This window comes from Anopheles cruzii, chromosome 3, assembly GCF_943734635.1.
Source record: "Anopheles cruzii chromosome 3, idAnoCruzAS_RS32_06, whole genome shotgun sequence".
Classification (NCBI taxonomy): Eukaryota; Metazoa; Arthropoda; class Insecta; order Diptera; family Culicidae; genus Anopheles; species Anopheles cruzii.
The window spans coordinates 10,353,940-10,365,916 of record NC_069145.1 but is presented as its reverse complement, the minus strand read 5'-3'; the positions used below and the strand labels follow the sequence as shown (position 1 = coordinate 10,365,916).

At 49.9% G+C, this 11,977-nt stretch overlaps 1 protein-coding gene across 1 annotated transcript; it reads left to right on the top strand.

Moving 5' to 3' along the window:
• Window positions 1-5,716: 5,716 nt before the first annotated feature.
• LOC128269806 (neuropeptide CCHamide-2 receptor-like) lies at window positions 5,717-11,968 on the top strand. The gene is made up of 5 exons (XM_053007210.1): window positions 5,717-6,165; window positions 8,332-8,551; window positions 8,631-8,797; window positions 8,882-9,196; window positions 11,740-11,968. The coding sequence occupies exons 1-5, from the start codon at window positions 5,717-5,719 to the stop codon at window positions 11,966-11,968; spliced, it is 1,380 nt and encodes a 459-aa protein (XP_052863170.1).
• The last annotated feature ends 9 nt before the right edge of the window (window positions 11,969-11,977 follow it).

Here is an 11,977-nt window from a genome sequence, read left to right as displayed (position 1 = left end):
TTACATTAGGTTTGATTTTATTACCTTGCGCCGGGCTGGCTGGTTTCTGAGAGCCGAACTGTTTTGCTGGTCAAAGGTTCACTGTTAACGGTTCGATAACATACTCCATACGGAAGGAAATGGTGCGCATCGTAGCCGAAGGAAACGAAAATGTGATCACACATCAGTCGTGTCGCCTTTGCTCTCGTTGTGACTTCGAGCGAAACAAGTTTGTTGAGAAATTGATACGATTCCCGGAAGAGGATATTTTTTTGGCCAGGACTCTCACGGGGCTGTGGGCGGCAGCAAACTGACAATACCTTTGCTCAATAACAGGATCTTTTCTACACAAAAGCTCTACAAATGGACACCGAATGACGAAATGGTTAGCAAGAAAGCGCTCCAAATTTCGTTATGAGTATTGGAAATGAAAATCGCTTTTATTGGTAGCATTGATGATGGAATCAAGCAAGTTCCGTCTTCCTGCCACGGACACTCAAATCAACATTCAGCCGGAAATTTCAAGTCGCATCCAAAGTGCCTTAGCCTGTGTAGTGTCGAAAGCATAAACTTTCCTTCGGCCGCAAACCCGACGTCGATCAAATAACGCAGAATTGCACTTTAATCAAAACCACGTCCGGGAAAAACCATCAGCGGACGCCTTTCCCTGGGGCAGAGTTTTGCTTCCGTGGTGTCCCGTGGGTTTTCTTCCGGGTGCTTCTCTTTCGGTCCACTTCCGGACGCGGGTGGCGGTTTTGCATCGTTTTTCGGGTGTGGTTCTGGTTCCATCTCTCGTTTTGTCTTTTTGCCTAGTGCCACCGACTTCCAAATCGCCAGTAGCATCATTATTGATAGCGTACACAAATATCGGAGGACAAAATCGTGAACTGACGAACTTGTCGTAGTCAGACTTTTCCATCACCAACTTTTTGCAAATAATGAACTTTTGCGGCATGGCTTTTTTGTATGGTTACGGTATTCCTATTTATTCCGGGGGCGGGTTCTGTGATTCTGATTTCACGGAAAAAAGACAGTACTGTACCAATGATTGGCGAGTGGCGATGATAGTACTTTCTAAACGTTGGTTGGCAAATGGATCGTTGGTACAGATCCACATCCTAATAGTTCCGAAAGGAGGGCAGACGACAAACCGGATCTAAATTTTTATTTGAAAGATTGTCTTGACTTGAATGCTTGTTGACCTGTTCCACATCAAATAAAACCTACATTATTAGGACCGTTATTTTATTTTGTTATTAACAAATATCATATAAAATTTGTATATATTTTTTTATTATTTAACTATTTAATTATTTGTCATAGTTGAATATTTTTATTTTATTAATTTCAGTCAACTATTTAAACTAATTGAATATGTTCTAAGTTTTCTTTGTTTTGATGGCTTTAAAATACTAAATACGAGCTCATTTGAGGGACTAATAAATGGCCTTTGCTTGGACCCCAGACCCCAAACATTACAACTTTAACATCTTGAGACCATTTCACCCGGTTATGGATCATGTGGCGAATGGTTCAGTTACCGGACGCCGGCACCGGATTTGATACACTGTTCCGGTCACTTTCTACCCACCGAAAAGATTTGTACGATGGACCAGATCAAACTGTGGTTGAAGTGGTTTCCACTTTCGTCCACCGTCCGTGCTCGTTGTGGTCGGGCCCGAAATGTTGATTTGTCTTTGCCGACCACGGACAGAGTCGAAGGTCAGACCACGGTTGGTGGTGGATGCTGTGGTTGGTAATCAAATACGAGCAACCAACAGGCCTATTTGCTCAGTCCATGCTCGGCATCTCGTCGATACAACAGACGCCACGGCTCCTGGCCGCTAACGCCATCCCCCAGTATCGCTCGAATTCGATTCCGATGGATCATGCCGATTCTCTTTCCCTTCGGCGGTCGGTGGAGATGGAGTGGAAAAAGTGAAACCCTGGCCCTGGTAGATTGGTGTGTATGTGATTGGTATCTTGCATGACGACACCGAGAAATGAGCTGGTGGGAAATGGACGATACCAGCGGCATAAATCAACCGATACATGGGGCATCGACCACGCCACAACATGCATTACATGGCCGACTAGTCTCCCCGTCCGAGGCAAACGGAAAGACGTACCGGAAAGCAGAAGCAAGGCGAAAGGATCGATGTGGTTCTGCTGGGTGCCTCTCGATACAGATGGTCGGTTCCGGATCAGACATTCGACAGCTTTCGGGCGGACGGCGACGGTATCTGCCGAATCCCTACGTGTCACGCATCGTTTGCACAACGTTCCCGGGATCGGCTGTCCGGTGCAGTTGATTGTGGATATTGTCAGCGAATCAAAATGGTATCCATTTCACAATCGTTTGGGTTTAAGGGTTGATTGAAAACGGGTCGCAGAAAATGTATACTTCACCAAGGGAAAGATGGTACCTTTTATGGTATCAACCGGATCCGTTTTATGGACCCGGACGCAGCTGAACAAATTGCTAAATGACCCCCATCCATCGCACGCCCACCGATTTCCAGTTTTGGAATGAATTTAATTCGCCTCTGTGCACAAGATTATGGCAAATTCTTTGCCAACGGTAATTAGTCTGCCTTTTGCATGGAGGCGCATGGTGCGCCATGGAATCCGGCACCACACTGTGTGCGGACCATCTTGCGGAACCCGACCTAACCCGACACCGAAGGCCGCTTGCGGATCATAATGGACCCATATTTGCTCGAGCCCATCATCGGAGCCCATTATCTCGGCTGTCGGGTCTTGCGGAGAACCGGGTTTATCGTCCGGACTCAATTGATTGAATTTCGCCGAGAAATGATTGAGCAAATTGAGCGAAAGACCGACCGGAACCCAGTGCGTAATCTCGATGTACCGAAAGTCGATGTGGGTTGTTGGGCGCAGTGCGTCATCACTAAACGAAACGTAACATTCCGCTGTGCCCTCCGGTGCGAAGGTTCTCACGAACGATTGGCCAAACGAACTGCCTCATTTGCGTACGTTACTCCGGGCGCCCGCTGGCGTAAGCTGGCGATGATGTGACGTGAATCATGAAGTATTAGAACATTTCCAAAAAAGAACGAAGGAAAATCCCATATGCGACTGCAGAGACGAAAGAAAGCTTCAATCAAGCGTCAAGAAACACTTTTGCGAATGCCGGATGAATACGTTTAGTGGCCCCGCATTTTTCGCAGATAAGAAGCTTAGGCGAGGTTCTCCAGCATCCTCCAGCATCAGCCGGCAGTTGACTTCATCGGGCGGCCTATTTGATGAGTAATCGGAGACCCGGAGGAATGTTCCTCGGCCTGCTGGTGGTGGCTCTGTTTATCTTCGTCGGGAAGCCGTGTTTGCGGTACGGAAATGGGATCCTGTTTCCACGACGCAGACGACGACTACATTCTGGTCATGTGGCACACACTCCGGGCGTCCCGGAATCCTTAAGATCCTTTTCTTTTACTGCCCCTGCAGAGATGCGTGTCAACGTTTTGGGAGGTCAAATTGAAACTCACTTCACCCATGTCGGTGGCCCCATTGAGAGTGCTTTGCAAAAGAACGTTAATAATTCTCAGCTCACCACGGGTTTTTACGGCGTGTCGTTTTATGTTTTATGTTCCCTCGTAGCTTCTCCGCCCACCGAGTAGGATGTAAAGGACATCCGACAGCCGAGGCAAAGTGATCCAAGTTTGGGACCATTCGTCCGAACGCAAATCACTTAATCCGCCTTTGCTGGGCGAACTCACAATGGCGAACCCAAGATTGAGCTGTTTTTGGGTTTTTCAGCCCACAATCTCGGCATCCTCCGCGCGTTGGGAATTCTTAATTAGAAGCCAAACGAAGCGAAAATCCGAGCCGAACGGAGTGGTGGTTTTAGTTTTGATATTTCTAATTACTTTCCCAAGTCATTTGAATATCAACCATTTCGTGTTACGATTCTGTTTCCGGTGGCATAAATTAGTGTATAATTTATCGCACTCAATTGTTTCTCAATTACAAAACTCGTATCTATAAATCCCCCCAGATGTATCTTCCAGATCGCTCCGAGCAGAACGTTCCCGGAAACAGAACGTCCTCTAGCAACTCTGGCTACAGGGTTTTCTGGCCTCCGTGTTTATGGCAGGATAAATCATCGTTCCAATTTGGGAAAAATGGCACCCGCACCCGAATTACCCCGAGCGGCAAGCAAGGACTGCATGAAAGCAGCTGGAAAATGTTTTACCCACTTCCGACGGTAGAACACCGACAGGAAACAAAACAACATCCCATCCCTACGACCAGGCCGGGCTTACAAAAAGCAGAAGCGAACGGAGCGGATTACAGAATCTGGGGCGAATAGTCTGCTAGAGTACACGTCTTGTCGGGGCTCTAATGCACTTTGTGCACAGAAGCATGTGACTGCGAAAGTGTCTAGGAAGCAGTCGATAAGCAAATCTCGGTGAAACAAAGAGCGGACCACGCTACCGGGCGTTAAGAAGCTGCGTTAGCCGGAAGGCAGCCGACCGGCTGACAGTAATGCGATGGTAATCGGCTTTAGGCAGCCACGGCCACGCGATGCTGACACGCGATGATTGATAGCAACGGTGATAGTAAAAGTTTCCACGGCTTGCAGGGCGTTGTTCTATTACCATCATCATCCAGCAGACCGTCATCGGACCATGCAATGTCGGTTATATTGAAATGAAACGCACCGAACCAGACAGAAGCCGTTCGGAACCGTTTTTCTAGCACTCTGGCACATCAAAAGCTTAAACTTTGGACCGAATAAACCATTCAAATTTGCCGTACGATCGAGTTGCTAAAATATGCTCGCCACGACTGCGGCAACAACTCAATCAACTGAAAGTTTCTACGCTGAAACCGGGCGCCCAAGTGGATGTATTTATTAAATTCTCTGTACATCACGTCTCCTTTAAATTACCATATAAATAGCGGCCGGTTCAGCACTGCTCGGAGACACTCGAACATGGCCACCGGGGGTAAAGTATCGCTAAGGGCAAACAAACGGCACGTGCCTGGAATCGATGGACCGCAGTAGCCCAGCGTCCGGTTGATGCTGTTGGGCAATATAAAATCCACTCGAACGGGGGTTTAAGCAACTATCGCCGTACCGGCCACATATTTGCGAGCGTAACTAGAAGCCGTCCGCAGGGAAGGTTACATCGCTTCGTTTCGCTTCGCTTGGACTCCGGTTCTTAAAGCGGATTCGACGCCACTTTCTTCATCAGCCCAGCTCGCCGAAGGATGATGGTTTTTCCTGCCAACAAACTTCAACCATCTTTCCGCGTCGTTGTTTTCAAAGAAATCCAATCGAGCTTCGAAAGGAAATGCTGCTTCCCCTCGTCTTCATCCGTTCCCGAGTGGAACAATTTCCCACCGTTTGTTAGATTCTGAGCTCGAAAAAAACTTGCTCAAAAACCTCGATCCTTAACGATGCCCTCGGTGACCATCGACCGGAGTCGGTATTTAGCTGCCCGTGGGCAATCATGGGAATTCGTTACAAAACACGCGCATCTACACCGCGGTGACAATGTGTTGTCACCGTGGCTTCGCAGTTTCCGATACCGTTCTCAATTTCATTTCTTGTTGCTTGTGCTCCGTTTCGTTTTCTTTTTCCAGTGCCCCGTTGCCGTGTTTCCGGTTTTAATAGGAAAACGGAACCGAACACCGGACCGGAACATTGTTACAACCCCCATCGCCCCGTGGAGGAAAGCACCCAAGGGGTGCGCGCACCTGGGGCGGAAGGATGGCCGCCGCCCGGCGGTACTACTACGAGCTGAACGATAGCTACACGGTCGACCTGCGCCAAACGGAACCGGAAGAGTACGGACCGCCCCTGTCGACGCTGCTACAGGACACCACGGCGTACGGGTTCGTGCGGCCCGAACCGGACCAGACGGCGGTCGGTGAGAGCCGGATACAGAAGTCCATCCGGTTGCTCGCGGACTCGTTTACGCCATCGCCGTCGCCGGCGTGGCCATCGTCGGGGGACGATGGTGGACTGGGGCTGCCGGCCACTTCCGATGACCTGGTGGTGGTGGACGAGGTGAACGATTACGTGCCGTACGAGGAGCGCCCGGAAACGTACATCGTGCCCGTCGTCTTCGCGCTGATCTTCATCGTCGGCATCGTCGGCAACGGGACGCTGGTGGTGATCTTTCTACGCCACCGGGCGATGCGAAACATTCCCAACACGTGAGTGCTCGGGGCAACGGGGGCAAATCGGTGTCAAGTGGCTACGGAGACCCTTATTATTTTGTCCCCGTTCTTGAGCGGTATTTTTCCCCTTAGAAAGGATGCACTGTGAATGGGACAAACAGAAGCTGTGCCCCGATGTAATACCTGTTGGTGAACATCGGAAGATGGAAGTTCTGCTAAATCAATAAGTCTGATGTCCCCCCCTGTCACCGTGTGTCCCTGTTCTTTTGATGTTCCTATTGGTCCTGCGACGTGTTTCGTACTGCGTACCGGAAAGGCTTTTTTTCGATCACCATTTAAAGTTGTTCCATTTTTCGAGCAGTTTTTTTTCGAACTCGAGATTCGAGTTTGATTTTTTTTTTAAATCACATTAAACAATGTCCTCGACGTCACGGTTCGAAGAACATTGGGCCAGTGTCAAATGCTTCGTTTGCTTTCCATTCACTCCATCGAAAGAGGTTTTTAATCAAAATCAATCCTTCCAAACGCTTATTGAATGCAAATGCTCATACAACGCAAAACGAAAACAAAGCTCCGTGCAATGTTCGTGGTGCACAAACCATGGCAACATCCGGACCGTATCACCATCCTAGCCAACACTAACCTTGTTCCGGTGTTGCAATCAATATTCCCATGAGCAACCATACTTTTGCTCAGCCTGAACCGGCGCCCGAGTTATTGTGGTAAATTTAATTATCATCCGATACGTCACACATACGCCACACATACGCCCCAAGCACGTTTCAAAATTTTACAACAATCCTCATTCTGATGAACATTCTGACATGCTGACAACGAATAGCGATGCGATGATTTCATTAGCGGTCGCTCCACCTCAAAACTCCACCAGAATACGCTAATGCGTAATTGGGCTGCTTGAAACGTATTAATTTCGAGTTCGAAATGGATTTTGGCCCACAAATTTGCCCTACAAAATTTTCCACAGCAATCACGAGAAATTATTTTCCTCGAACCGGAATTGCACGCTGCTAACGATGACAGACAGCAGACACGGAGGTTTGATGGTGTAATCCGTTTCGCGTAGTCGCCCAGTGCCAGTCAGCAGCAGATTGAAAGCCAACCGGCAGCCGGCGGAACCATTTTCTCCGGTCGGCCATTCGTAAAGCTTGCGCTGCGGATAAACATTATGAGCCGGTATTAACTATTAAGCTTTGAACATTTGCGAAAAGCCATGCCCAGTCCTGTGGGCTGGTTAACGCAGTCCTGCCAACCCGTTTGAGGTAGGATTCCGAAGCGGATGCCTTTTTTATGTCATCATTACCGTGCGATCCCCATGATGGCACGTGTTGGTGGCTACATACATGAGGTGATTGATGATAGGATACCATTGTCCCAACATGCCTCAACATCATGCCCCACCGGCTTCAGGCGGCCCTTGGGTGTCGCTTCGTCTCGGCAGAGACACTGCTCGAAAGCCTTAACTGGTCTCCGGACCACACGACAGGACCGCCGGTCATCCGGTGGCTGTCTGGTGGGAAGAAAAATGTGACCGGAAAAATATATTGCCTCGACGAGACGAGTTTCGGTAGCATCCGGTCGGGCTAGTCCCGGGCGCGAAACACGAGCCGCACGATTTCCGCTCCACCGGAGGACACCATTTTGCGACGATGACGAAACTTAATCTTCCGAGGTCTAGTGGCCCGATGAGCGAAGAATATTCACACCGTGTCTGTCAAGCCGGGGCACTTGTCTTGGACATTCTACGGACACACGCACTCGGAAGGGTGGAACTGCACCGGGGACACTTACGCCGCTGCCCTGTTTGCAGCCATTATCCACTTCAGTGCCCTGAAGCTATCTTTGGGGTCATGTTTCGCGCGTTTGTGAATATTCGGATAAATTGCGGTTTTAATGTTGTCCCGTTTTTCATCCTTTCGGTTATTCTTGTTAATTTGTTTAGCTTCACCTTCTCAACTTTTACTTTACTTACTGTTTACTTTCATGTTCTCTTCATCCCTTCTTTTCTTTTTAGTTTTGGTTTACTTGCTTTATTTGTTTTATATTTCCAACCGTTTTTTCTTTTACTTTTGTCTTCGCCAATTGCCTAGCTCTTCATTATTATTTCGTCGTCTTGTTTTGTACAACCAATTCCACTTCAGAAAGTTCAGCTCGTTTTCCTCGTTTTTCCTCGCTCGCCTGCAGATACATATTCTCTCTGGCGCTGGCCGATCTGCTGGTGATCCTGATCTGTGTGCCGCTCGCCTCCATGATCTACACGCTCGAGTCGTGGCCCTGGGGTGGAACACTCTGCCGGCTGACGGAGTTTGCTGAGGAAATCTCGATCGGTGTGTCGGTGTTCACGTTGACGGCCCTGTCCGCCGACCGATACTGTGCCATCGTCAACCCACTGCGCAAGCTACAGGTAAGTCCGAACCCTGCGCGGGAGATTCACCGGCCCGATCTGATGCTAACCATGCTTCCCGGGGGCGGGGAATTTCTAGACGCGCCCTCTGACGGTGATTGTGGCATTTCTGATCTGGGTGCTGGCCATCATCTGTGCGATGCCATCCGCGTACATGTCGGACGTCGTCGTGATCGAGCTGTCGAACAAAACCATCGAGTACTGCTCGCCGTTCGGACCGCGGGCTAACGACTCCAACTACTCCAAGTAAGTCCCGGGCACGGGGAACCCTGACACCGGCCTCGGGGTCACTAATTTGTTTCAATTCGTCCCACCACCGCCGATTGCAAGGTACAAAACGGTCCTGAACTCGATCGTGTACTACTTCCTGCCACTGTCCATTATCGGCATCCTGTACGTGCTGATGGCCCACCGGCTGCACACGAGCGCGCGCGAGATGCCCGGCGAAAATGCCGGCCCCCAGAGCCGCTCGCAGGCGCGAGCCCGGCGCCACGTGGCCCGCATGGTCATCACCTTCGTGGCCGTCTTCATCGTGTGCTTCCTGCCGCACCACGTCGTCGAGCTGTGGTTTCACCTGAACCCGCGCGCCGAGGAGGATTACGATGACTTCTGGCACTTTTTCCGCATCACCGGCTTCTGTCTCAGGTAGGTTGGGCTCCACGCTTCGATTAATCCAATCATCGGACCGGCGGTGATAATGTGCGGTCAGCCGCCGACGATGTTGCTAAGCGCCCCAACCGAGGCGCCGTACGCTGTAATTGCTTTGCAGTGTTTGCCAACAGTTTCCATCCAGGACCGCTCATCGGTACGGTTATTGGACCGCTTCTGGTGAGGTGAGGATGAGCTTGACAGCTCGAATATTCGATCGAAAATGTGCAATTAATTAACATGCCCTCGCGGTGCGTTTTGCGAATCGGACTAAGGATCAGATCGCATCAAGCACGACACGTCAAGCTGCCAGACAGGCCGACAAGTCAAACATCCTGAACGGCTACTATGTTACGCGATTACGCGGAGCCAGAATTAAATTGGGCAATTTGAAACTGTTTGCCTTTTTGTGGACGTTGTTCCCAGCAAATAACAAAGAATCTATCCGCTGTCGGAGGTATAGCAAGGTACAAAGATAACATGTTCTTCAGAATTAACTAATTAAACTCTCCGCAATGCGCTCTGCCAGAGAACTGTAGAATATGGTACTCTATTCTATCATCCCCGAATTGGCCAATTGTTACGAGAGTTTTTCATTTACTTTTCTTCCTTACTTTGGCCGCCCGAAAATCTATTAAAGTGCACACTCCGTCTACGGAGAAAACGATTCATTAAGTCGGCTCATGGGCAGTCTATTGGCAAGGCGCAAACAGGCCCGATATTGGAAGTCGGCTGGAAAGCAAACCGCCAAGAGCTACAGATTGATATTGCCCTCCCGACAGAATAGTCCGGAGTCTTCGCGCCAAAACGCCGTAGGCCGTTTCGCAAGGCTTTCGAGGCGCCAGAGAACGTATCAATCACACAGGCCGTGTCATAGTAGAGCCTCTGTGGTCATTCCATCAAAACCCACTGAACGGCGAATCACAAAGGCGGCCTGTGTCATCCATTGTGGCGGCACCACATTTGCAATGAAAATTCCCGCTCGCCACACGGCGCTAGTTGTTGCCCCGCATGGTGGCCTCATAAGAACCCAACGCTGGGTGGCACATAAAATACATAACACATCAAAGTTGGTTCCATCACAGATCGTTGTCCTTCGGTGGGCCACGACGCCACGATGGAGACGGTTTTGGGCCCGTCACGTGCGTGCGAGAAGCCAATTTATTTCGCATAAAGATACGACACAATCGGTGCCGTCTGGTGCCTACATCGAACCCGATTGAGAGTACACCCTTCACAGCATGCATAAGTGAGTGTCCCATCGGTTGGGGCCAAAAAACTTCCACGCGGAGCAGGAAATTTGGAACGCTTTTCGGGCTCAGTGGGACAGGATCCTAGTGGATGGATCCTTGCTGTCGGGAGCCGTTGGTCGGGATCGTGGCCATCAGTTTGGGGCCTCATACATCTTTTCCCCCCGAAATGCACAACGGATCTCTGCGGATTATCTCGGCACTTCACATAGTCTTAGGATGAATCGCAGGGACCATCGGGCTCCCTGCACGAACCGATCCATCATGAAAGTTGCGACGCCCCGTTCGCCTGCGCGTAGAACAGGCACTGTACCAGTCTCGGATCCCGGATCCGGATGCACTGAGCCACCGGAGAAGTTTAATGAAGAGCTTTCCACTCCGACAGCCAGGAAGGGTGCTCAAGATTGATTGTGCAATCAGTACGGGCTGTGAACGAGCCTGACGCACACTCAAACTGCACCCGGACACGGTGTATCATTCTGGAGCCCTTCGTAAGCCGCACGTGGCCGCCCCTTGGGGTCGCATGTTTGGCCGGATTTTATAATTCGATTTCGTGCTCGAATAGTTTATCGGCTCCACCAGGGGATTTCGGAACGGGGAACTCCAATTTATTACTCCAAATTACTTGCATCAAATATCTATTCAAATGTGCACACACAGCCGTTTCGGTTGCCGAACATGCGAGGAATTTAATTACTACGTCAGTCGCATTCTGCACCACGCCGGAGTACACCGGAGGCTACCGAAATGGGAACGAAACTTTCGTTTATGACGTTGGCAAGCGTTCCCTACAGCGTCCTGGCACCGGGATGCGCAACTTTTGGTCCCGATCCCCGATAGTGAACATGAAGAAACAGATATACCAAGAAACTTCACAGTCTTTGTCGGTTGAAACACGCTCGTTTCGTGTTGGTGCTCGAGCTGATAAAGTTGGTTTCATATGGAACAGCCACGGCACACGTTACAATGAATAGTGAGTCTTGTCAGTCTTTTCGAACAACTTTTATATAGTCATGAACTTTATAGTTGCAAAAGACGGTGGAAAGAGCACGGAAACAGCTATGGTGAAATATTTCAAGCGAAATGTTCATCAAAAGATCAAAGAGTAAGATCAGCTCCATTCTTAGTCGAGAATTTGTTCGAAAACAAACCTACAACTCAGCCGTAGCCTAGAACATCATCAAAACTGTACGATAAGCCAATCGAATATGTAGCAAACTTAACTAAAATATCCTCCTTATCAAAGTCTCTGCCTCTGGTCCCCGCTAATGGTCCGTCGCTTCGTTACAGCTTTCTGAACTCCTGTATCAACCCGGTGGCCCTGTACTGCGTGTCCGGCGTGTTCCGGCAGCACTTCCACCGCTACCTGTGCTGCCGGCCGATGACGGTCCAGCGCCGGATCGGTCTGTCTTCGGCCGGAAACGCGTGCGAGACGAGCTTCGTGTCGACGATCCGGCGCTCGCACAACCACAGCATCCGAAAGTCGCTCTCGGTGCAGAGCGTCCAGGGGAAGAGGTGAAAGTTTGTG